We start from the raw sequence: 26365 nt of genomic DNA, 5'->3' as shown, positions 1-26365 counted from the left end.
GTGAACGAAACTGTGTTAAACATCAGAATGTGTTTTATATTTTTGAGCTCCTTTTGCTTTGATGACAATGTTGCACACTCTGGGCATGCTCACAATCAGCTTCATGAGGTCGTCGTCACCTGGAATGGTTTTCAGTTATCAGGTCCGCCTTGTCAAGAGTTAATTTGTAAATTGTTTTTGCCTTCTTCACGTGTTTGTGACCATCAGTGGTGTTGTGCAGAGGTCGGGTTGCTACGCAGTTCCATACAGTGTTTAGACCTACTCAACTACTCTTCTAATCCACATTATGACAAGAAACACTCAACTAAGTAAAGACTCAAATGACAGTCCATAATTACTTTACGACATGAAGGTCATTCACTCCTAAAAATTTCAAGAACTTTGAAAGTATCCTCAAGTGCGGTCATAAAAACCATCAAATGCTATGATGAAACTGGCTCTCCTGAGGACCTTCCCAGGGAAGGAAGATTAAGAGTTACATAGAAGTTCATTAGAGGTACTAGCCTCAGATTAGAGCCCACATAAATGCTTCAGAGATCAAATATGAAACATATCTTAACATCAATTGTTCAGAGGAGACTGTGAGAATAAGGCTTTTATGATATAATTGCTGCAAAAAAGCCTCTACTGAGGAACATCAGCAAGAAGAAAATTGTTTGGGCCAAGAAACACAAAGAATGGACATTTAACAAAGACGAAATCTATACTTTGGTCTGAGGAGTCCAAATTTGAGATTTTTGGTTCTAACCGCAGTGTCTTTGGGAGGTGCAGAAAAGGTGATCTGTTGGTTTTTTTACACATAGGGTTCCCATTGTGAAGGAGGAGGAGGAGGTGTGCTGGTGTGGGGGGGTTACTGGTGACACTGTTGGTGATTTATTCAAAATTCAAGTGACATGTAACCAGCATGGCTACCACAGCTTTCTGTAGGAACATACCATCCAATCTGGTTTGTGCTTTGTGGGACAATCATTTGTTTTTTTTAACAGGACAATGGCTCCAAACATCTTTACTCTGGGCTATGTAAGCGCTATCTGACCAAGAACAAGAGTGATGGAGTGCTGCATCAGATGACATGGCCTCCACCATCACCTGACCTAAACCCAACTGAGAAGGTTTGGGATGAGTTGGACTACAGAGTGAAAGAAAACAGCCAACAAGTGCTCAGCATGTCTGGGAACTCCTTCAAGACAGTTGGAAAACAATTCCGGGTGACGACCGAATGACAGAATGCCAAGACTGTGCAAAGTTGTCAAAGCAAAAGGGGGCTACTTTGAAAAAAGTGTTAAATATAAAACATATCCAAGTCTTGCACTTTTTTTTGTTTACTACTTAATTCCATGAGTGTTCTTTTTTAATGTCTTCCATATGAATCTACAATGTACAAGAAAAACGTGTCCAAACTTTTGTCTGGTACTGTGAGTAGGAGAAACTACTTGGCAGATCTATGACAGAAAGCAGAAGATGTACTTCCATAATTAGATGTAGAAAACTGTATTCATTCCTTCAAACTGTTCCAGAACACAACTACATTTTTAGACCATAGTCCATCACCTCTAAAAAGGTGAAGAAAAATATTCCGCAGCCGATACGGATATACAAATAACGTGTCACAATTCATGACTCCAAGTGATCACCTCATATTAGGAGTCAGAAGAACATTCCAAGTCACTATGTTCAGAGCCCAAATAAGTAGGTTGATCTAATGCATGTTACAAGGACATTCCAATCTGTGGCTTACTTACCTCTGGGTTCCACTGAGAGGGTAACATTAACCATAAAATCATCCTTCAGCGACCTGTGGCTGATTACACAGGAATACACATCCCCATCTTCATCGAGGCTCATGGGTGTCACGGACAGCACACTTGTCACCTTGTACGTTCCATCCTTGTTCTGAACGGCTACACTGGTGCAGGTCCGACTATCCAGGTTAGATTTGTCGGAGGAACCTTTACTAGCCTTCAGCCATTGTATTTTCACACTTTCTGGGTAGAAGCCATTCACATAACATTTAGCAGATTTCGTAGTGTCTGGATTCATTACTAACGTGGGGTCACTCACTGTGCAAACCGGCTTAGCTGAAGAGGAACCAAGAGATGTTATAATGCATACGTTATAAACGGGAGCACTTTTACGGTGTGGGTGTCCCTAAATGTGGCACTAATAGAAGACACAAAAGTAGGGATACTATTAGTGTATAGGACACAAAGGGTGTCATTGTTACTACCTAGGGAACTATGAATGGGAAGATTGTGTACAGGTGTGGATAACATAGAGAGGGTACTGGAAAAGCCAAGAGCCAAAGAGAATAATTATATATATATATATATATATATATATATATATATATATATATATATATATATATATTGTGAGACGGTGACCGGCAAGGTCCTGGAGGGCAGGTATGTGTCACCTAGGATGCTCTCCTATGCTGCTTTGGGGAGCGCTTGGACAGATACGTGCCACCGAGCAGCCTGGGCTCGGTGGAGGAAGCCGGCAGTATTGTGTTAGTAGCATTAAGCCACTAACATGTTGTAGTATGTAAGTGGCTCCAAGCCACATAATCCGGGCCGGCTTTTCCTGGAGTGACCAAAGTGAAGGGTGGGATGGTCACTCCCACGTACCAGGTGGGGCTGCTACCAGGCCATATAAAGCCTGGGCCTACAGGGCCAGAGGGAGAGCTGAGACCTTTGCAGGTCTGAGAGCCCTGGCTGGCTGTGTGCAGGAGCCATTTGTGTTACCAGTGTGTAGACAGGGACGCTACATGTATAGTAAGTGCTCAGACGAGCAGGATTTATGTTATGTTTGCCTGATGTTAAAGGGGTTGTCCCGCGCCGAAACGTTTTTTTTTTTTTTTTTTTAACCCCCCCCCCCTCGTTCGGCGCGAGACAACCCCGATGCAGGGGTTAAAAAAACAACCCGCACAGCGCTTACCTGAATCCCGGCGGTCCGGCGTCTTCATACTCACCTGCTGAAGATGGCCGCCGGGGTCTGCTCCCTCCGTGGACCGCAGCTCTTCTGTGCGGTCCATTGCCGATTCCAGCCTCCTGATTGGCTGGAATCGGCACGTGACGGGGCGGAGCTACACGGAGCCGGCATTCTGCACGAGCGGCCCCATAGAAGACAGCAGAAGACCCGGACTGCGCAAGCGCGGCTAATTTGGCCATCGGAGGCCGAAAATTAGTCGGCACCATGGAGACGAGGACGCTAGCAACGGAGCAGGTAAGTATAAAACTTTTGATAACTTCTGTATGGCTCATAATTAATGCACAATGTACATTACAAAGTGCATTAATATGGCCATACAGAAGTGTATAGACCCACTTGCTGCCGCGGGACAACCCCTTTAAGGGCGAGCACCCACTGGCGTTTGCGTTTTCCGCGGGAAAAAACGCAGCGTTTTCCGCGGCGTTTTCGCGGCGTTTTTCGCTGCGTTTTTCGCGGCTTTTCCATTAATTTCCATGGAGAAAAATAAGGACACATATGCAACTGACAGTTCCTATGTTAAAAACGCAAACGCAACGCAAAAAAAACGCCAGTGGACAGGAACACATGTTATCTCTATGCCTGTGCAGGAAAAACGCAAAACGCAAAACGCAGGTAAAAAAACGCCAGTGGGTGCTCGCCCTAAGGCTGTATTTTGCTTTTGTTTGCTTGGAAATAAACCCAGGCAAAGCCTGGACTAAAGACTTTATCCTATGTGTCACTGTCTCTGACTGCTTATGCCCAGGTTGCTACCGATCCTAAACGCTAATCCCTCACAATATATTCACACACACACGCACACACACATAATGTGTGTGTCTGTGTATATGTGCCAAATTCTGCAAAGACAAGTCATGGCTAGAAGAAGTTATCATTGCAGTCTGGACCAGATGGATAGGAAAAGCGAAACTGCATGACTCCAATCAGAGAAGACATCACCTATGATCACTGGAGGTAACTGCACTGTAATCACCTATACAGTCTGCAATGCGACTGTTTAGCACTGGGATCTACTACTATATGGTCACTATATGGTGGGTAATATTAGTCTTTTTGTAGTTTTTTTTCAGTAACAGAATGAAAAGACATCTGGATGCTGCTATGATTAGATTGAAACTTAAAAGACTCTGTCAGCCACTTTGAGTCCTAGGAGCTAAACTTATGTGCTCTAAGTAGCTGACCCGCTGAGTCCAGGGATGCAAATGTTATATTACCCTTCCCCGCTGTGTTCCCAGCGTCAGCAGTGAAACCGGATGCTACAGTGCATCGAGCTGCACGCTAAGTAGTCCTCCCATTTTAAACTTAGAACAGGAGGACTACTTGGCATGCTGCACAATGTATTCAGCAACAGCCGGTTTGGGTGCTGACACCGGGGGAACAGCGGAGAAGGTAAGTATAGAACTTACATCCCTGGACTCAACGGGTCACCTACTTTGAGTCCATAAGTTTAGCTAAAAGGGTTCAAAGTAGCTGATAGAGTCTAATTTTAGGCCTTCATTTCAGTCCATCAAGCTGGGTTTCCCTCTCTTTTATTCCGTTGTTCCCTTTTGGTTAAAGGGGTATTCCGGAACTTTTTAAAAATGATTTCTATTGATGATCAACAGATGATCAAACCATATGTTTTAACTCGTTGCTGTTTTATGGGACAACGACGCTGTTATGTGATAATGTGACGTGCGGTGGCTCACAAGGATATAGTTCAGACCCTGCCGTAGCCAATATGGCGCTGGGGTGTAACACCCTCAGACAACATGATTGATGGGGATCAAATAAGCCAAATGCACTCCAAAACGGTACGCATAAAAACTACAGCTTGTCACGCAACAGAGCTTCACAGAGTTCTGTCCATGGAGAAAAAAAAAAAAAAAAAAGTTATAGGACTTTGAAAGCAGCGATTTAGGAAAAAAAAATTACCAAAAAAAGTGGAAAAACCTATGACGTGAATTCAGCCTTTGATTGAATTCATGAATGGGTGAGTGTTGCCTCTGATTGGCTGAGCACAGGGACCAATCACAGGCAGCTCTCAGCTGTCATTCGATAGCTGAAAGCTCCTCTGATTGGTTACAGTGCTCAGCCAATCAGAGGGCAGCCCTTTCAGCATGCGGGGATTTTAAATCCCTGCCCGCTGAAAGCACTTCAGGGCAGTGCAGGAAAAAGACCCATCTGGATGCGCCTGAGCCCTGACAGCTGTGGAGAGGCGAGTATATATTTTATTTTTTTTACACATTTTAGGGATGATTTTCAGGGAAGGGCTTATATTTAAAGCTCTTCCCTGAAAATCACTGCAGGGCTTGCCGGCAGCCCATTGCTTTTAGGCCGGCTGCACACGGCCGTGACGGGCGCCGTCGCGGGATTCCGCGGCGGTGCCCGTCATGGCGCCCCCCCAGAGACCCCCAAACTTACCTGTGGATCCGGTGTCCTCGCTCCCGCATGACGCTTCGGCGTGACGCGCCGCAGCGTCATGTGACACGCCGGCCACGTCACATGACACGCCCACCGTGTCATGTGACATGGCCGGCCGTGTCATGTGACGCGCCAGCCGCGTCATATGACGCGGCAGCGGTAGGCGGGGAACCGTTTTCATGCTATCTTCCGCTGTGCTACAGCGGAAGATAGCGTGAATGGACGGCTTCCATTGCCTACACCTGCGGCAAATAGAGCATGCCGCGGGTGAAGACGGGAGATTTCACGGTGCGGAATTCCGCACCGTGATCCCTGAGCTATTAGGTTCAATAGAACCTAATAGCTGCAGGCAACGCAGATTTCCGCCGCGAATTACGCGGCGGAAATCTGTCTGTGGGAAGGGGCCTTAATAGGGCTACAAAAGTGCCAGCCCCATTGAATTCAATGGGAGAACATTGCGCTCCTCGCGGGAAGTCCCACTGTCACAGGACACTGTGACAATGCTGTCACAGTGTTTAGTGACAAGGGGACTCCCCGCGGAGATGAAGAAATCCTCTGCCACAGCTGTGGCTGTGGCAGAGGATTGTGATGTTCTCTGTATGTCGATGGGGCTGCCGCTGCTGCCGCCGGCCCCACTGCCCAAAGGTGAAACCCCTGGATGTGACAGCTTCCAGAGGTGTCACATCCAAGGAATCCCCTGCTGCAGCTGTCACAGCTGCAGCAGGGGATAGCGGGCAGCGTACTTTATGTGCGCAAAAACACGGCCAAGTGCGGTTTTTTCCTGCGTGACGCCCAATTCAGTAATGCAAATTTTTTTTAGGCATGCGTTTTTGATCACAAAAATCCGCACATAAAAAGGCCCATCTGACTGAGCCCTAAATGGTTAAAAAAAAGTTTTTCAAATGTATTCCAGAATATAGTAAACAAATGGATAAATATATCTTATCAAAAATTTGTACACTATATTTACACAGTTGAGAATGTGAAATTTTTCTGAATTTCGGCACTTTTAATACATATACACAAATTCTAAATCGGTCTATTTTTACCACCTGAGGGCTTAGTCAGACGGGCGTTTTTTGCCGCGATTTGCGCATGCGCATGCGTCCGGCGATTTTTTAAAACCATTGCTTCGCAATGGTATCGGACACATGAGCGCTTTTTATGCGCTCGTCCGAAAAATTATAGAACAAAAAATCGCAGATCGCACCTATCTGCGATCTGCGATTCCTGTTCGCTTCTGTATATGCGCTCAATGGGGCCGGCGGCAGCAGCGCCGACCCCATTGAGAACATATAGAAGACAAATCATTCTTCTCTGCCACAGCTGGAACAGCTGTGGCAGAGAAGAACGATGTTTGCCCATTGAATTCAATGGAGCGGCAATACAGCCGCTCCATTGAAAGCAATGGGCTGCCGGCGTGCGCGGGGTTAATTGTCGGGAAGGGGTTAAATATATAAACCCTTCCCTGCAATTCATGCTAAAATGTGTTAAAATAAAAAAAAATTGTATACTCACCTTTCCGCTGCAGCCGGAGTCCAGCCGCGGCCGCTGTCAGTTCTCCTGAACTGCTTCTCGGCACTATTCAGCCGGCGGGGCTTTAAAATCCCCGCCTGCTGAATGATCTGCTCTGATTGGTCACAGCCTGACCAATCAGAGGCCGGTTTCACTCACACACCCATTCATGAATTCATGAATGGGTGAGTGACTGCTGCCTCTCAGCGCTGAGCCAATCAGGGGCAGGTCTGACTCACATCCATTCATGAATTCATGAATGGGTGTGAGTGAGGCATGCCTCTGATTGGCTCAGCGCTGAGCCAATCAGGGGGCAGGTCTGACTCACACCCCCTTCACACCCACTGCAGGACGGCTGCCCGGAGCTGCAGGCAGAAGGTGAGAATGCAATTTTTTTTTTATTTTAACACATTTTAGGATGGATTGCAGGTAAGGGCTTATATATTTAAGCCCTTACCGACAATTCATCCCGGGCTCGCCCGCAGCGCATTGCTTTCAATGGAGACGGCTGTATTGCCGTCTCCATTGAATGCAATGCGCTGGACAGCTCCGGCCCGTTTCTAATGAAACGCGGCTAGGAGCAGATTTTCGGGCGATTTGCGGGCGACTTGCGCGCACCGGTCACGCGATTTGCGGATGCGCATCCGTCATGCGATCCGCAAATCGCGGCAAAAAACGCCCGTCTGACTAAGGCCTAAATGAGGTACAACATGTGGCGAAAAAACAATGTCAGAATCACTTGGATATGCAAAACTTTTATGGAGTTATTCTATGTTAAAGTGAAACGTCAGATTTCCAACAGCCCCGAATATCAGCTGTTTGGTGGGGATCTGATCATCGGGTCTCCGCCAATCATCTATTGATGACCTGTGGTCAGCAATAGAGAAAAACTGTAAAAAGTCCCAGAATACCCCTTTAACAACCTGTGTTTGATAACTTCCATTGAAGGAGAACTCCCCACCTCCCGTGGCAACCTGTTCCACTCATTCATCACCCTTACTGTCAGTATCTACTGTGAGCATTGAGCAGCCCCGGACAACACTGTGCCACATGTCTATGAGCTATGACCCTCGTTGTGCCTATAGTAGCAGCACTTACCTGACACCTCCAGAGTGACTTTACTTATCGCTTTGTCAGGAGTGATGATAACAGTACAGGTATATTCCCCCTCATCACTGAACTGCAAGTTGGGTATATGCAGACTCGCATCTCCTCCCACAAGTCCATCGTCTGGTATATATGACCCAGATCTGATGGCATTATAAATTTTACCGTCAAACAAATAGACACGTTTTTCTGTGTTTTGCGATGTTCTCACAGTCCAGCCCACTGAAATCATAGACTGATCCAAAACTGAAGGCTCATAGCCAGAGAAGTGACAAGGAATGACTCCACTTTCACCGAGCAGCGCCTTCACGGGGGAATTGATCCTGCGGATTTCTAATTTGCCTGGAAGATAAATAAGAGTAATCTATTTGACGGCATGCTGACATGACATATATATAGATTTATTGTTATAGTAATGATATTTGTACGCTATATATCATTTATTATCTTGTCTTGTGTTTCTTATATCAGCTTAGACAAATTTATATATATATAGATATATAGTTATATCTACTCTCTTAGTAAGGCCTCATGTCCACGGGGAAAATCGGGCCCGCTACGGATTCTACATGTAGAATCTGCAGCGGGTCCCTCCTGCCCCGCGGACATGAGCGCTGAAAATACAAATAAATAAGAATTTACCTATCCGTAGCGGGCGGCGAAGCTCTGCTCTTCCTCACGGCCGGATCTTCTTTTTCGGCCAGCGGATGAATTCCACACGCCGGCGGCACGTCGCCGGCACGTCGTCGACGTGCCGCGCGCATGCGCCGGGCACATCCGCCGAGCCGAAGCAAGGGAGATGCGGCCGTGAGGAAGAGAAGAGCTTCGCGGTCCGCTGCGGGTGAGTAAATGCTTTAAATTTCTATTTTAGGTCTCCCGCGGATCCGGACGGCTTCCATAGGCTTCAATAGAAGCCCGCGGGAGCCGACCCCGCGGGAGACCCGCACGAAAATGGAGCATGGTCCAGATTTTTTCATGCTCCATTTTTTTTTAAAATGCCTTTTATTGACCATCCGCGGGTATTTATCTACCCGCGGGTGGTCAATGCATCCCTATGGGATGCGGATCCGCGTGCGGGAGATCCGCTGCGGATCCTAAATCATATTTTGCCCATGGACATGAGCCCTAAGAGGTTAGCAGTTAAACGTGTTCATATACAAACTTGTTCAGAATGTCTTAGGCCCGTGCATCTTCCTCCCCCTCATGTTTTACACAGAGTGGTTGTACATTCTGATTGGATAAGCTTCTCATTTACTGATAACATTATATGCTTTCTCCAAATTATTTTCCTTTTGATACTTTACTAACGTGTGAATTAGCATATCATTGTAGTAACCAATCCTGTATGAGGACAATAACTCCTAGTTTGTGATGTAACGCTTGTCCGTAAAAACAATTGTATTCCTTTGAATACATCAGAAGCGTACTGGCCTGATACAGAGCATTGTGTCAATCTGTTACCTTTTGTGCACAAACTTCGGAATATCTAATTTGGCCCATGCAGTGAATGTAAGAGGAGCCCTATTAGGTCCAATATCAGTATCTACAGTAGTTGATGTACTTCTAAATCGCTGCTTCCATCAGTGGAGGTGTACCATGCCCTAGAGTAGTAGTTGTGGCTAGAAGTCATTATGGCGATCCGGGCCAGATAGAATAAATGGGAAAAGTGAAGACTCCAGCTGAGTGTCACTAGATATAACCGTAATCACATATACAGTCTGCAAAGCACCCCTGTAAGACTGGTATCTACCACGATAGTTTTTTGTACACTTATTTTTATTGACTAGCAGTATGGTAGCATTATTGAGTCACTTCTGAATAGTAATGGTCATGGTGTGGCGGTATGATTTGGGCCTTGTATTGTGGTCTCATTGTCCAATTTTTGTTTCTTAACCCCTTAACGACCAGCCCATAGTGTTTTTACGTCCTCCCGAAGTGGGCTTTATTCTCTGAGGACATAAAAACACGTATCCTGCAGAGAATAAAGCCCCTCGGGCTCTGGACGTGACAGCTCCATGCTGTCGGTGTCCGCAGGTAGCCGACAGCATGGAGCTGTCATCCCGGGCTGTTCAGACCCCCCCCCCCCCCCCGGCATTGCGATCGGCGCTATCCAATGGATAGCGCCGATCGCAAAAAAGTAAATAAAAAGTACAAAAAAAGTACTCACCCCCAGTCCTCAGCGGTGTCCCGGGACCCGAATCCCCATCTGCGCATGCGCGCCCGATGATTGACATTACGTACCTAAGGCCCCCGGATTTATCCGCGGACTTTACCACAGCTTCTGCGCACGCGCCCGTCGCCAAAGTGGCGGACGCATGCGCAAAAGCTATGGATTGCCAGGATAATTTAAATTCTCCCTGCTCCTGGCTACAAAACGTAGCCAAAAGCATGGAGATTTCACGGGGGGCCGCGGTGAGCGGTTCCTGGTCACGTGTTCGCCATTATCCAATAATGGCGATCACGTAAAAGTTAAAAAAAAATTTGAAGTTTCATCTCCCCTCACCGATGCGATCGGTCAGAGATGAAACTTTTTACCGGAGGCCTGCGTATTTGCACCCCGACGCGATCCTCCTCTGTGAACCTTCCCGAATTCTGCACATGCGATTGCCGGCAAAAAGCCGGACACATGCACAGGAGTCGGGGAGCCCAGGAAATTAAAATATCCTTGCTCCCAGCGACCAACGGTCGCCGAGAGCCTGGAGGAGTGACGGGTGGCCTTGTTGAGCGGTTACCGGTCACGTAATAAAAAGGTAGCGATCTACCTTAGGCCGGTCTCACATGACCGGATAGGAATTACGGATTCCGCATGCGTTTGATTAGCGGTAATACGCAGATCAATCGCATTGGATTACACAATTCCGCTCACATTAGCGGGTTGGAATTGTGTAATCCACTCGCAGAAAAGAGAACGCAGCAGGTTCTATTTTATCGCGGATATCCGCAACATGGAGCCCATTGTGCTCCATGGTCGTGGATATACCCGCTGCCCATACGCAACTACATTGTATACGGGCTGCGGGTACCCGTGTCATCGCTAAGCGACGGTGCGGGAAATACAAACAACAAAAAAGGTGTACTGTGCATGACCGCCTGTGTGAGTACGCAGTTATGCACAGTACATTATGCAGCCGTACGCAGGGTCACAGCCGGGCTTACAGATGGGATCCGCTGCAGGCCTCCGCAAGCAGATTCCGCCTGCACCCGCGTGAGCCCGGCATTATTCAGACAGCTACCTGTGATACGTATTTTACAAGAAGCCCCGGGAACGCTCGCCTTCATGCAGTTCCAGGAGCAGCTTGTTGAGCGTCTTCTGTGTGAGACCGCCGCACCTTAGCAAGCTTACGGAGACTCACAGAGCGCCACTTTTTACACCCCATACCTGCCACTGAGGTCAAGAAATACCCCCAAAAAGCATAAGAGGAGGGGGGATACCGGTTTTATTGCCCCATGGGCCCATTCCAACCAGCCTCCGTAATTACCCCTGTCTTCGGAAATACCACACAGTTCACATTATTACTTTTATCTAAGATTTGCGAACGCCAAAAAGGGCACGGAGGGGGATTTTTAGGGAGTCAATTTTTATTCCGTACAAATAAGCAATGGGGCATGGAATTTATTCAGTTGTGCCCTGAAATCCAACGGGTGTTCCCTCCTTTATAGGCCTTGCCATGTGTCCTGTAAGTAGATTAGGGCCACAATGGGTATGTTTTTGAACACGGGACAAACGGGGGTATCCATTTGGGGGTGAATGTCTTCATTCCTATGTACACTGTACAAAAAAACTGTTTTTAAAATTGAAAAAATTGCCAAAAAAATTGAAAATCGTAACTTTTTCCTTCTGCTTTGCTTAGATTCATTCAAATACTGTGTGGTCAAAATACTCTGTACAGCCCTAGATAAATTCGTTAAGGGGTCTAGTTTTCAAAAGGGGGTCATTTGAGGGGGTTCTTTATAGTTTTGGCCGCTCAATGGCTCTACAAGTGGGCGATGGGGCCTGGAATTTATTCAGTGGTACCCTGAAATCCAACGGGTATTCCTTTAATTGTAGGCCTTGCAATGGGTCCTGTAAGTCTATTAGGGCCACAATGGGTATGTTTCTGAACACGGGACAAACAGGGGTATCCGTTTTAGGGTGAAAGTCTTCATTTATATGTGTGCTGTACAAAAAAAACAGTTTTTAAATTGACACAATAGCCCAAAAAATGAAAATCGTAATTTTTTACTACTGCTTTGCTTAGATCTATTCAAAAATTGTAGGGTTAAAATACACAGTACACCCCTAGATAAATTCCTTAAGGGGTCTAGTTTTCAAAATGGGGTCATTTGTGTGGGTTCTCTATGGTTTTGGGCGCTCAAGAACTCTACAAGTGGGCAATGGGGCCTAAAAGGACTTCAAGCAAAATGTGTGTTCCGAAAGCCACCTGTCGCTCCTTTCATTTTGGGCTCCGTTGTGTATCCAGACATAAGATTAGGGCCACAATGGGTATGTCTCTGAACACGGGACAAACAGGGGTATCCATTTTTGGGTGCAAGTCTTCATTCATATGTGTGCTGTACAAAAAAAAGCTGTTTTTAAAATGACAGAATTGCCGAAAAAACGAAAATCACAATTTTTTCCTTTTGCTTGGTTTGAATTCATTCAAAAACTGTGGGGTCAAAATATGCAGTACACTCCTAGATAAATTCCTTAAGGGGTCTAATTTTCAAAATGGGGTCATTTGTGGGGGTTTTCTATGGTTTTGGGCGCTCAAGAACTCTACATGTGTGCTATGGGGCCTAAAAAGGACTTCAAGCAAAATTTCTGTTTTGAAAGACACTGACTACTCCTTTCATTTTGGGCCCATTTGTTGACTCACATATAACAATAGGGCCACAATGGGTATATTTCTGAACACAGGAGAAATAGGGGTATCCATTTTGGGGTGTAAATCCTGATTTCATGTAAACTATAGGAAAAAAATATGTCTTTAAAATGACAGATGTGCAAAAATATGAAATTTTACTTTTTCTCCTCTAAATTGAATTAATTCCTGAAAAAAAACTGTGGGGTCAAAATACTCATGACCCCCCTCAGTGAATACACTAGGGGGTGTAGTTTTTAAAATGGGGTCATTTGGGGGGGGGGTATCTATTATTCTGACACTCATGAGCCTTTCCAATCTTGGCTTGGTATAGGAAAACAAAGTGTTCCTCAAAATGCTAAAAAGTAATGTTAAATGTGTACGTCTCCTAAATGGTTAAAAAAAAAAAACGAAAGTTTTTCCAATGTGCGCCCAAAATAAAGTAAACGGGTGGAAATATAAATCTTAGCAAAAATTTCTATATTATGTTTGCACATATTTAAGATATTGCAGTTGGAAATGTGAAAAAATGACGATTTTTTCAAAATTTTCCCAATTTTGGAGCTTTTAATAAATAAACACAAATTCTATCGGTCTATTTTTTCTGCCTAAATGAAGTACAACATGTGGCGAAAAAACAATGTCAGAATCGCTTGGATATGCAAAACCTTTCTGGTGTTTTTCCATGTTAAAGTGACACATGTCAGATTTGCAAAATTTGGCCTGGTCATTAAGGCGCAAACAGGCTTGGTCACTAAGGGGTTAAAGTTTACATTGCATTTTCTGTGGCATCATTATTATTACTAGATTGACCGGATGTTCACTACGCAAACATGAAATGTTTGGAAAAATGTGCATCTCCTCCTCTCTCTTCCTCCATGCTGCTCATTATGGATTACAGGAAATGTGGATGCACTGGGCCAACCTACCAAACAGGGACCCGTCCTGGTATGGTTGGAAGTTGACTCCTCAGGCAGTGCGACAGTTGCCAGGCAAAGGGAGACTAACCCTAGGCTTCAGGGGAAATGGCAGGACCCTATGTATAAACAGGGCGATCACCTTGATAAAGGTGGCCCTGCGCTGGAACCTCGGTCCTGACTATCTCGGATGGGGTAGCAATAGAGATGAGCGGACGTACTCGTCCGAGCTTGATGCTCGCTCGAGTATTAGGGTGCTCAAGATGCTTGTTACTCGAGATGAGCACCACGCGGTACTCGAGTCAATTCCATTTCCTTCCCTGCATGTTTTGCGCCATTTTCTGGCCAATAGACATGCAGGGAAGGCATTACAACTTCCTCCTGTGACGTGCCAGCCCTATACCACCCCCCTGCAGTGAGTGGCTGGCGAGATCAAGTGACCGCCGAGTATATAAGGCAGTCCCGCCCGCTGCTCGCCACAGACACACGCTGACAGAGATTAGGGAGAGTGCTGCTGGTGCTATAGGGAGAGTGTTAGGCTACTCTTTGCGTCTGCAAGAACCCCAACGGTCCTTCTTAGGGCCACATCTTACCGTGTGCATTACTGTTGTGGCTGCTGGGAGCAGTTTTGCAGCAATTTTTTTTTTCATCTTGGGCTCTGTAGACTATTGCGTTCTCAGTCTGCAGCCAATTATACAGAGTTTAGGGGCAGTACTGGTGGGGCAGGGACAGTGGTAGTGTGGAATCTGTGGAATCCTGTCAACAAGTACCCCAAAAAAGCTCCTTCGTAGGGCTACCTGTGACCGTGTGCATTACTGTTGTGGCTGCTGCGAGTTGTACTGGCTCACTATTAGCCAGCTTGGCCTTTCTGCAGGCCAGCGTATAATTTTTTGGGCCTACAGTGTGCGTTACATAACCGCTGTTATCCTCCAAGTGCAGGCAAATAATTGCCTAATTTTTTACACTGCTCTGTGCGTCCCGTCAACATCACGCACAGCGTACAGCCACAGCCGCTGATAGAGGGGAAGACATATACACGCTATCTAGGCTGTTGGCTTTTTCAAAAAGAAAAGCTGAAAAAAAAAATCCTCCTTAGGGCTACCTGTGACAGTGTGCAGTTTACTGCGTGGCTGCTGGGAGTTGTAGTGGCTCACTATTAGCCAGCTAGGCTTTGCTGCAGGCCAGCGTATAATTTTTTGGGCCTACAGTGTGCGTAACATAACCGCTGTCAGCCTCCAAGTGCACACCAATAATTGCCTGATTTTTTACACCGCTCTGTGTCTGCTGTATTCGTAATCCACCATGCTGAGGGGTAGGGGGTAGGCCTAGAGGACGTGGCCGTAGGCGAGGACGCGGAGCTCCAAGTGAGGGTGTGGGCATAGGACAAGTTCCTGGTCCAGGTGAATCGCAGCCGGCTGCTGCGGGAGTAGGAGAGAGGACAGTTTCTGGGGTCCCCAGCTTCATATCACAATTTTGGGGTCCACGTGGTAGACCTTTATTACAAAATGAACAGTGTGAGCAGGTCCTCTCGTGGATGGCAAAAAATGCATCCAGCAATGTATCGACCACCCAGTCTTCTACGCCGTCCACTGCTGCAACTCAGAATCCTCTGGTTGCTGCTCCTCTTCCTCCCAGCCTCCTCACTCCATGAAAATGACACATTCTGATGAGCAGGCAGACTCCGCTGTCCTCGGCCTCATCCAGCAATGTCTCTCAGCGCAGCGACCAGCTGTTGCTAGCGCAAGTGCAGATACGCCGCCACCCACCCGCATGCTCAAGCATTAAACGTGCACATTGCCAAATTGATCAGCCTGGAGATGCTGCCGTACAGGCTTGTGGAAACGGAGGCTTTCAAAAACATGATGGCGGCGGCGGTCCCACGCTACTCGGTCCCCAGTCATCACTATTTTTCTGGTGTGCCGTCCCAGCCCTACACCAGCACGTCTAACGCAACATCAAACGTGTCCTCACCAACGTGGTTACTGGGAAGGTCCACTCAACAACGGACACGTGGACAAGTACTGGCGGGCAGGGCCACTATATCTCGCTGACGGCACATTGGGTGAATTTGGTGGAGGCTGGGACCGAGTCAGAGCCTGGGACTGCACACGTCCTACCCACACCCAGAATTGCGGGTCCTTCCTCGGTTCTAGTATCTGCGGCGGTCTATGCCACCTCCTCTAAACCCTCCCCCTCCAACAATGAAAACATTCTTGGCAAATGCTTTCGCTTTGGTCCGTCTTGCGCCGGTCCAAGAATTTCACCTCTACTGGCACAATACGAATGCCCCCGGCCGTCCCTCTTAATCATGGCCCCAGTTCCGAAAAAAATACAACCGGGGTCCTATTCCATTATTCCTAGCTGAAGCATTCAGCCGACCAGTAGAGCAATAGTGGAATACCAACTCCAAAATGGGCGGCGTAGTGGGAGTCAGCCTCCCCAATTCTTTACTGAGGAGTGGGCCTGGATGGCAGACATCTGCCAGGTCCTCGGAAGCTTTGAGGAGTCTACTCAGATGGTGAGCGGCGATGCTGCAATCATTAGCGTCACCATTCCTCTGCTATGCCTGCTGAGAAGTTCGCTGCAAAGCATAAAGGCTGACGCTTTGCAGACGAAACAGGAGACAGGGGAAGAGAGTATGTCACTTGATAGTCAGAGCACCCTCATGTCTATATCTCAGCGCGTTTTGGAGGAGGATGGGGAGGAACAGGAGGGGGAAGAGACAGCTGGGCCCACTGCAGAGGTTACCCATGCAGCTTGCCTCCCATCTGTTCAGCGTGTATGGCCTGTGGACGAGGAGGACCGGAAAGTGATCTTCCTAGTGAGGACAGCGATGTGTTGCGTACTGGTACCCTGGCACACATGGCTGACTTCATGTTAGGCTGCCTTTCTCGTGACACTCGTGTTAGACGCATTCTGGCCACTACGGATTACTGGGTGTACACCCTTCTCAACCCACGGTATAAGGAGAACCTTTCCACTCTTATTCCCGAAGAGGAAAGGTGTTCGAGAGTGATGCAATACCACAGGGCCCTGGTGGACAAACTGATGGTAAACTTCCCATCTGACAGCGCTAGCGGCAGAAGGCGCAGTTCCAAGGGCCAAGTAGCAGGGGAGGCATGAAGATCAGGCAACATGTTCAGCGCAGGCAGGGGAACACTCTCCAAGGCCTTTGCCAGCTTTATGGCTCCCCAGCAAGACTGCGTCACCATTCCCCAGTCAAGGCTGAGTCGGAGGGAGCACAGTAAAAAGATGGTGAGGGAGTACGTAGCCGATTGTACCACCGTCCTCCGTGATGCCTCTGCTCCATACAACTATTGGGTGTCAAAGCTGGACACGTGGCATGAACTTGCGCTGTATGCCCTGGAGGTGCTGACTTGCCCTGCCGCTAGCGTCTTGTCAGAGAGGGTGTTTAGTGCAGCTGGGGGAATCATCACGCACAAGCGTACCCGCCTGTCAACTGCCAGTGCCGACATGCTTACACTCAAAGATGAACAAAGCCTGGATTTCCCCAAACTTCTCTTCTCCATCGGCGGACAGCAGCGGAACCTAAAGATTCTTTTCGCTGCAACCGCAGATAAAAGCACTCTTCTCTATCACTGGAAAAACGGGGCATTTCGCTTTGTCAATCTGTCTCTGACATTAGTCCTCCTCCTGCTACTCCTTCTCCAGAAACAACATGTCATCGCGCTAAACTGCCAATTTGTTCTGTGGCCCAAAAGGCTCATCTAGCAATGTTTTTACAATTTTTCAAAGTTTCAAAAGTATTAATACTTTATAACATGAACCAATTTTTTCAACAGGGCTGCCTACAGGCTGTGTTACAAATTAAGCAACAGTGAGCTGTATCTTTCAAAAAATATTTATGAGTTTCACCTGCCCTCTTGGTTGATAAATTTTTCAGGGGTACACTTATTTTTTCGGGCCCACGCCTACACTCTTATCCAACTAATTTTTCCGGCCTTCGCCTACACTCATGGTACCCCAATGTTTCAGAGGTTGGCTTATACTATTACTACAGAAATTTTACTGGGTTCTGCCTGCCTATGCTTCTGCTACAAGATTGTTACTGGGGTTTGCCTATACTTCTGCCACGTGAATGTTACTGGGGTCTGCCTATACTTCTGCCACGTGAATGTTACAGGGGTCTGCCTATACTGCTGCTCCGTAAATGTTACAGGGGTCTGCCTATACTTGTACAGAAATGGTACTACTGGGGTCTGCCTATACTCCTGCTACCAAAATGGTACTGGGGTCAGCCTATACTACTGCAACCGAAATGTTACTGGGGTGTGCTTATACCTTTTCTACTGGAATGTTACAGGGGTCTGTTTATACTATGGGTACACACAGACTTCCCATCGCGGTGTTTTACCTATCTGGCCCAAAACACTCACTGACTAGGGCATGAATTGTGGGCCGAGGCCAATATGTATTTTCTCTCGTGTTACCACAGTTATCTGTGAAACTCGTTTGGGCCACTGAAGAGGAGCGTTACTGCCTTAATGAGACGTTCACAGCTGAACTAGCATCGGAGTCCGCTCTATGCCCGCGTTTGCTGAGGGTGTGTGCAGTGGCCTATGTCCTCGGCGGAGTGAAAGTCTGCCATGTTTTGGCACTGTAATTTCTTCATGTTTATTACTTTCTTTTGGTTCCTTCTACTCGCCTATGCTGTGGGTGCACAAAGACTTCCCATTGCGGTGTTTTACCTGTCGGGCACAAAGTCACCGACTGACTTGGGTAGGGGGCAGAGAGCAGATGGCTTTCCCCTTGCGGTGTCGATTGAGCTATCCGACACCAACACAGAATGAATAGTGTGAGGGGACCCAGATTGCCCATTCCCGGGGAAACTTCAACTACGCCAGGTTGGGCCTGTGGAACTTTTTCCTGCTAATCCAGTCATTTGAGCGGTGAAAGAAAACGTAACTGATTTAATGAGCCCGTCGCAGATGAACTAGCATCGAAGTCCGCTTTATGCCCGCGATTGCTGAGGATGTGGGCTGAGGCCTATGTCCCGGGGGAACTGCAACTGCGCCGGGTTGGGCCTGTGGAACTTTTTCCTGGTTAATCCAGTCTTTGGAGCGGTGAAAGAAAACGTAACCGATTTACTGAGACCTTCAAAGGTGTACTAGCATCGAAATCCGCTTCATGCCTACGATTGCTGAAGCTGTTGGCCGAGGCCGATGTCCTCGGCGCAGTGTAAGTCTGCCATGTTTAGGCACTGTAATTTCTTCATGTTTATTACTTTCTTTTGATTCCTTCTGCTCGCCTATGCTGGGGGTGCAGACAGACTTCCCTTCGCAGTGTTTGACCTGTCTGGCACAAAGACACTGACTGACTTCGGTAGGGGGCAGAGTGCAGATGGCTTTCCCCTTGCGGTGGCGATTGAGCTATCCGACACCTAGACAGAATGAATACTGTGTGGGCACATGGATTCCCCATAGCTATGTAACTCATGCCCACGTTTGCAGTTCCTGACGGAGGTTGGCACCTTATTGGAATGAAGATCGAACATCAATTTCTCGTTGATTCTCAACAGCATTGTAGGCTATCGCCCCCCCCCCCTTTTAAAGAGGGTCGCTGCCTGGCCCTGCCGACCCTCTGCAGTGTGTGCCTCTGGTTTCTCCTCATGGCAGACGCACTTATAAATAGACATGAGGGTGGTGTGGCTATGCAGCCAGCGTGTGGCATGAGGGCAGCTGAAGGCTGCGCAGGGACACTTTTGTGTGCGCTGCGGACACAGGGTCGTGCGGGGGGGTTGGGCAGCATGTAACCCAGGAGAAGAGGCAGTGGTGTGTCCCGCAGGCAGTGCTTGTGCTTGGTTGGAGGTAGTGTGGTGCTTAGCTAAGGTGTGCCTTGCTAATGAGGGTTTGTCCGAAGTAAAAATTGTTAGGGGGGGGGGGGGGGGGGAAACTCTTGCCGCTATTGTGGCTTAATACTGGGACCTGGGAGCCTGAGATGCAGCCCAGCATGTTGCCCCTCGCCTGCCCTATCCGTATCTGTGTCCTTTCCATCACTTTCATAGGTTTTGAAGATTTGCACAAATGAAAACCTTAGCGAGCATCGGCGATATACAAAAATGCTCGAGTCGCCCATTGACTTCAATGGGGTTCGTTACTCGAAACGAACTCTCGAGCATCGCGGAAAGCTCGACTCGAGCAACGAGCACCCGAGCATTTTGGTGCTCGCTCATCTCTAGGTAGCAAATGTAAGAACTGACACCAGATAGAGAACTACACAGATGAAAGCACCATAAACAGGAGTGTGAACTGACAGGAAACTGAGAGAAAGCAAACGTACACAACAACAGATACAAGAAGCCACACAGGGAGGCTGAAGGAAACAGACTGAGCACACAGAAGCGACCTGAGAAAGCTGGGTGTCAGACCCTAACACACACCAATTCTGAGGCAACCAGGAAGTGCATCAGCTCAGCTTAAATAGGGGAGAGATTGCCCATTAATCCCACAGCAGAGCTGAGAGGCAGGGGATTGGTTAAAGGGGTTTTGTCATAAAAAAACAAACAAACAAAAAAACAACTTTACCTATCCCTTCCATATCTGTCTCCTTATCACATCTTCTCCTGGTTGAGCTTCTCCAGTACCCCAGGTCAGCTCACTGCAGGCTGGGCCCAGCTTGTTATGAAGGATGCTTATCACAAACTCCTTCCTGCCAGGTCAGTGAAGGTCACATCCCTGTGCTGTAGCTTCACTGTGTAGGAAGGAATTGTAATCTATTTCAGAGATAGCTCACATGAGCAATCTCTGAAGAAGATAGGCAGTCCTCCTGCTGGCCTGTGGCATAACTTACATTGGCAGACTGCCAACCTAATGTAGAAAGGAGCAGAATCAGGCAGCAGGAGCTAAAGTGAGCCCCAGGACTGCAGGAGATAGAAGATAGGGGAGGTGAAGATCTGGTAAGTAGACTGATGGGGGAGGAATAGATAAGAATAGCATTTTTCTTTTTTAGTGACAGAACCCCTTTAACCCTCTCAGTGCTGTCTGAAAACCGATATGCAGGATCCCTCAACAGTGGGAGAGCAGAGCAATGCTTACAACTGCCTAGTACTGCGTGAGAGCAGCAGACACAAGTAGCGGACCTTGCACCACTTCTCTCTCTAAGCTGCTTCTCTCTCTTTCCCTCTAACTCCATGCCACTTCTCTCCCCCCCTCCTATCTCCATGTCCCATCTCTCTCTCTCTTTCCCCTCCTCTCAATTCCGCTTCTCTTTCTCACCCTCCCTCTCTCTCTCAATGTCGCTTCTCTCTCCCTTCCCCCTCCTCTCTATGCCGCTTCTTCCTCCCTCCCCTTCCCTCTCTCTCTGCCGCTTCATCTCTCCTTCCGAGCCGCCACTTCGGCTGTTCTCTCCTCCCGAGCCGTCACTTCAGCTGTTCTCCACGGCTAGTGGCGTACGTCCATAGACTTAACTATAACTTTCAATTTGCCTGACAGGTGACTCAATCCATCTAACTCAAATTTTAGGATTTTACAGCTGGGTTCACACTGGGTGGATTTGCAGCGAAAATTCTGTCCAGAATTTTGCCGCAGCCGCTAATCCCGGGATTAGCCAGCCATGTGGACGAGATTCCTCAGAAGTCTCGTCCACATGGAACGGCGAATCCGCGTTAACAAACGCAATCCTATGCAGACGGCCGCGGTTTGGCTGCGCGAAATATCGCGCGGCAAACAATCCGCGGCATGTCCTATTTCTGTGCGGGGCTCGTAGAGCCCCCCACAGAAACGTCACTCACCCGGCTGCCGGCTCCGGTCTGTGCATGCGCCGGTTGCATGAAAGAGCCGGGGATGCCGTGCGCAGGTGAGTACGCGCTCGTCCCTGCAGGCGCTCGGGTTGGATCCCGCGACGAGAATCCTCGCCGCCGGATACGACCCGCTCATCTGCAGGCGGCCTTACAGTAGTCTTTTATGTGCATTATTGTTGTTGTTTTTGATATTAAAAAAACAAACATTTATTCTCTATTAAATTTGGTTTGGTGTTTTTTGGAGTGTCTAGAACAAATTAATTGGATTTACATTAATTCCTCTGGAAATAATTGTCTCGAGTTTCATTGGTTTCAAATTTGGCCGATTGCTTTTGGACGGATTACCAACAAAACTAGAGGTTTGACTGTATTTACAATAAAGTAATCTAAATTCTAAAACAAAAATACACATTTGCTATCGCTGCGTCCATAAAAGTCTGATCTGTCAAACTAACGCATTATTTACCCCGCACGATGATTGTCATCCGAAAAAATATATATATTGTACGCCAGAAACGCGCTTTTTTGGTCATCCTGTCCTCAAGAAAAAAAAATGCAAAAAAAGCGATCAAAAAGTCGTACGTATTCCAAAATAGTAGCAACACAAACTACAGAATGTCCCGCAAAAAATGAGCCCTCGCACAACTGTGTCGAGAGAAAATGTTTTTGAAAAATAATAAAGTACAGCAAAAAAAAGTTTGGTATCGTAGTAATTGTACTGATCCAAAGAATAAAGTTATCATGTTATTTTTGCTGCAGTTTGTGCGTCATAGTAAGAAAACGCAACGAAAGATGGCAGAAGTTTTTTTTTCCATTTTACTGCACTTAGAGATTTTTAAAAGTTTTTCAATACATTATATGGTACATTAAATGGTACCATTATAAAATACAACTCATCCGGCAAAAAAAAAACAGCCCTCATACAGCGACGTTGATGGATTAATAAAGGAGTTACGATTTTTTAAAAAGGGGAAGGAAAAAACAAAAAAAAGCTTGCTCACTAAGGGGTTAAAAAAAATGTTCACTATTTTTTTAATACTTTTATTTTTGTCCCACTGGGAGACTTGAATATCACCATATGTCATCATTCTACTACGGTCAGGCTCACACACGCCGTCATGCGCTGTCTGACTTGTTTCTTTTTTATGTTTCGCTCTGTCGCTGACCCATAAGGAACAATAGGGCTCTATTGTGTGTAACATGCTGTAAAAATAGAACACAGATCCTAGCTGGCAGACCTGGAGGCCATATTCAAGCTTCTGGGTTCCGCAGCAACCCTTTGGGACTTCCTGATCACATGGTAGGGGTCCGATGGAGGAGAGAAGGAGCCCCCCTATGTCTGTCAATGGTTTACATGCTGCGATCACAGCAGGTAAAGGGTTAAACAACGGGGTTCGGAGGTTCCACTGCAGGTGGGAGAAGCGACCCTGCAGTGACAGGAGAGGAGGACATGGGACCCCTGTTCTTAGGATCAGGGTGGTGGTCTCAGTGGTGAAATCCCCACCCATCATACAGTTATCCTCTTCCTGTGGACAGTGGAGAACATCAGATTTTGGGATAGCCCCTCTAAATTTTCTCTTGGGGCGGGGGGCACCAGTTTGATTTTTCCCCCAGGTGAGGGAGGGACAGGTTACATTCCGGCTGAGCTACGACTTTGCATTTCTTCTTTTCCTTTCACTTTGCAGTTCTATCAGACACAGTGATAAGAGAAGGATAAAGTGTGACTTACCTCCTAGAGAGCAGCAGAAGAGGCTGAGGATCAGCACCGCCGTCTGCAGGGGGAACCTCTGCAGGTATTCTGGGAGCCCCATAGCAGATGTGTAACAGCAGACTCCATATAACCCAGGGCTGGGCGAGCCCCTCTACTTACTTTCACTTTCTGATTTGCAACAAACAGGAAGCCTCCGTCATCCACTGCAGCCGCTCCTCTGTCCGGGGATAGAAGGGTTTGTGAACATGTAACTGATTTGCGGATTGCGCCCTTTTGGAATTCAGATGAAAAGGTGAAATCCTCTGCAGATCCCCAGCAAATCGGCTACTTGTGAACACACCGTATAGTTATGCTCAATGTGGTTGCTATGAGAAGCATAAACAGATTTCCTGTTAGACGGGTCTCATTATTCTCACCCCGTTTTGTTTTGGCAGAGGTGTGAAACTCAACGGGGACGAATTTTGGATGCCACTTTTATGGCAGCTATTTTCCTATTTTTAAGACTGTTTAAAATATCTGAATTGATAAATCTAATTACCTCCCACAAATAAAGCCCCGCCCCCTTTCCAGACATTTTTGGAAAGTGTCTAGTGATGCTATAGGCCGGCTGCACGCAACAAGTTCGGATTTCGCATGCAGGAGCCCGCAGTGGAATCCAACCCTGTGCTCAGCCGGCATCCACACGTACATGACATTTACTTGTCTTCTTCTGTATTGTGGATAGTCCGCCCAGCAAGTCATCTGACATGCGCAGTACCGATTTTTTTTAAATCCCTGTGCATCCGGCAGTGGTGCCGCAGAGTGATTACCAGTCAGGGAGCTGCGGTACCCCGACTGTCAATTACTTTAACCTAGAGATGAGCGAACGTACTTGGTAAGGGCGATTTCGCGATTTCGCACCGCGATTTTCGAGTACTTCACTACTCGGGCGAAAAGTACTCGGGTGCGCCGGGGGGGGGGGCAGAGGGGGGCGCGGCGGAGCGGGGGGTAGCAGCGGGGAACAGGGGGGAGCCCTCTCTCTCTCCCTCTACCCCCCACTCCCCGCTGCAACCCCCCACTCATCCCCGGCGCACCCGAGTACTTTTCGCCCGAGTAGTGAAGTACTCGAAAATCGCGGTGCTCGATTGCGAAATCGCCCTTACCGAGTACGTTCGCTCATCTCTACTTTAACCCCTTAATGACATGGCCTATTTTGGCGTTGAGGACCGAACGATTTTTTAGTATTTTTTTTCATCTCCATTTTTCAAAAGCCATAACTTTTATTTTTCCGTCGGCCGGATAAGGGCTTGCTTTTTGCGTGGCGAACTGTAGTTTTTATTGGTACCATTTTTGGTTACATTGACTACATTGTAAAACTTTTATTATTTTTTGCCGTGCAGGATAAAAAGTGTGTTTAATTTATTGTACACATCGTTACGGACGCGCCAATACCAAATATGTGGGATTTTAAATTTTAAAAAAAAAATTTTTTATGCTAATATGAGAAAAAGCATAAAAAATGTTTTTGTACTTTATTTTGCTCTTATTTTTACACTATCTGTGTCCCTCTGAGGGACTTTTACTGCAGCACTAATGATCGCTACGATAAGGCATGGCAGGACTTCTCTCCTGCCATGCCTTATCGCTTACTATAGCGATCATAGGCTATGGCAATACAGGACGCCGCTATCTGGCATCCTGTTGCCATAGCAACCAACTGGGCTCTCGGGATGTTATCGCGAGAGCCGGCTGAAGTCACAGAGGGAGCGCGCTCCCTCTGTGAACCCTTTCCCTGCCGCAACCTACTTAGATCGCGACAGGAAAGGGGTTAACAGCGGGGGGGGGGGGGGGGTGCATACTACTAGTGACGGTTGGCTCCCGCTACGGGATAGCGTGAGATCTGCTATGATCTTGCGCTATCCCTATGATGTAAGGGTACGTCATTTTGCGGGTAGTACTCCACTCCCATGACGTACCCTTACGTCATGGGACGGGAAGGGGTTAATGGTGACCCAGAAAGCAGGACACAGTCCCAAAGCTGGACTGTCCCGCCTAAATCGGGACATCTGGTCACCTTAGCTTTGGGGCTCCCACACACTGGCGTTTTTGTAACGCTGCGTTTTTTGTTAACGCGATTGTCAGTGGGACTTTCTAATGTTAAAAACGCAAGTTGCAAAAGCGCCAGTGTGTGGGAGCCCTCACATCTGTTCTTTTTGGCGCATATCAATAGTAGCTTTGTCTGAAAGGAGTATTCCGGGTAGCTCATCAATAGAGGATAGGCACGAATCAGCTGATTCTCTGACCCGCTGTTAGTACAGCAAAATCAGATGTCTGCATTTGGATTGGAGCCGGACGTGTAATAGAAGGCATCATTCCCGCTGATTTCATTGGGAGTGAAGCTATCATCTAGACCCGCTACACTTCCAATGGGCCGAGGAATCCTTAGTGGTGGACCCCGTCAAACAACTATTGACCTTTCCTCAGGATAGATCATCAATAGGAAATGCCTGAAATACTCCTTTAATTGAAATACACCAAAAGACCTCATGATATATGTCAGAATAGTAGTGCAACATGAGTAAGTTTGGGTGTCCACACAACGATCCGGCAAAATGCATTACTAAGAGGATCGTGCAACCGAGAGTCCTATGTGAATCATGGGGAATATCACAATAACAATGCAACTTCAGATAACAAAAAATGACAAGTGACCTTCGCAGGGTTGCCTGCCCACGCTCCTGTAACGGCGGGGAGTCTTTTCTACCAGCAGCAACTCAGGCTCATCCACTAGGTCCTTGATGACGAACCTATGACGCGTGTCAGCAGTGACACGCTGGGCCATAGTCGCTGACACGCGGCCGTTCACCCAGTTAGTGAATACTAGCAGAGGCCGCAGCTCCCCTGCTGGTATTCACTAACCAGCGCTACTACCGGTAGCAGCGCTGATCCCAGTGCACACTGTAATGTCAGTGTGCAGCTGGGATCCTCCTTCCCCCACGTCTCTTACCACTTGGTTCCGCAAGAGCGTCCGGGGGAGGAGGCGTCCAGCAGCACATTGACGTCAGTGTGCGCCGGAGATCATCGCTGTTAGCAGCGCGGAGGGCAGCGAAGTAGCAGAGCTTCCAGGACGTGGATAGGGTGAGTA

The 26365-nt window shown here is 47.5% G+C and overlaps 1 protein-coding gene across 1 annotated transcript in view; it reads right to left on the bottom strand.

Moving 5' to 3' along the window:
• Positions 1 to 23413, bottom strand: part of LOC136582412 (natural cytotoxicity triggering receptor 3 ligand 1-like) — a 41005-nt gene extending 17592 nt beyond the window's left edge. Inside the window, exons 1-3 of the mRNA XM_066583446.1 lie at positions 23260 to 23413; positions 8005 to 8355; positions 1743 to 2078 (exon numbers count right to left, since the gene is read on the bottom strand). Coding sequence (XP_066439543.1) covers positions 1743 to 2078; positions 8005 to 8355; positions 23260 to 23341 — 769 coding nt within the window. The 5' untranslated portion in view covers positions 23342 to 23413. The remainder of the gene's footprint in view (positions 1 to 1742; positions 2079 to 8004; positions 8356 to 23259) is intronic.
• Between the last annotated feature and the right edge of the window lie 2952 nt (positions 23414 to 26365).

Source organism: Eleutherodactylus coqui, chromosome 11, assembly GCF_035609145.1.
Source record: "Eleutherodactylus coqui strain aEleCoq1 chromosome 11, aEleCoq1.hap1, whole genome shotgun sequence".
Lineage (NCBI taxonomy): Eukaryota > Metazoa > Chordata > Amphibia > Anura > Eleutherodactylidae > Eleutherodactylus > Eleutherodactylus coqui.
The sequence above is the reverse complement of the archived record's forward strand: the minus strand, read 5'-3'. Positions and strand labels throughout refer to the sequence as shown.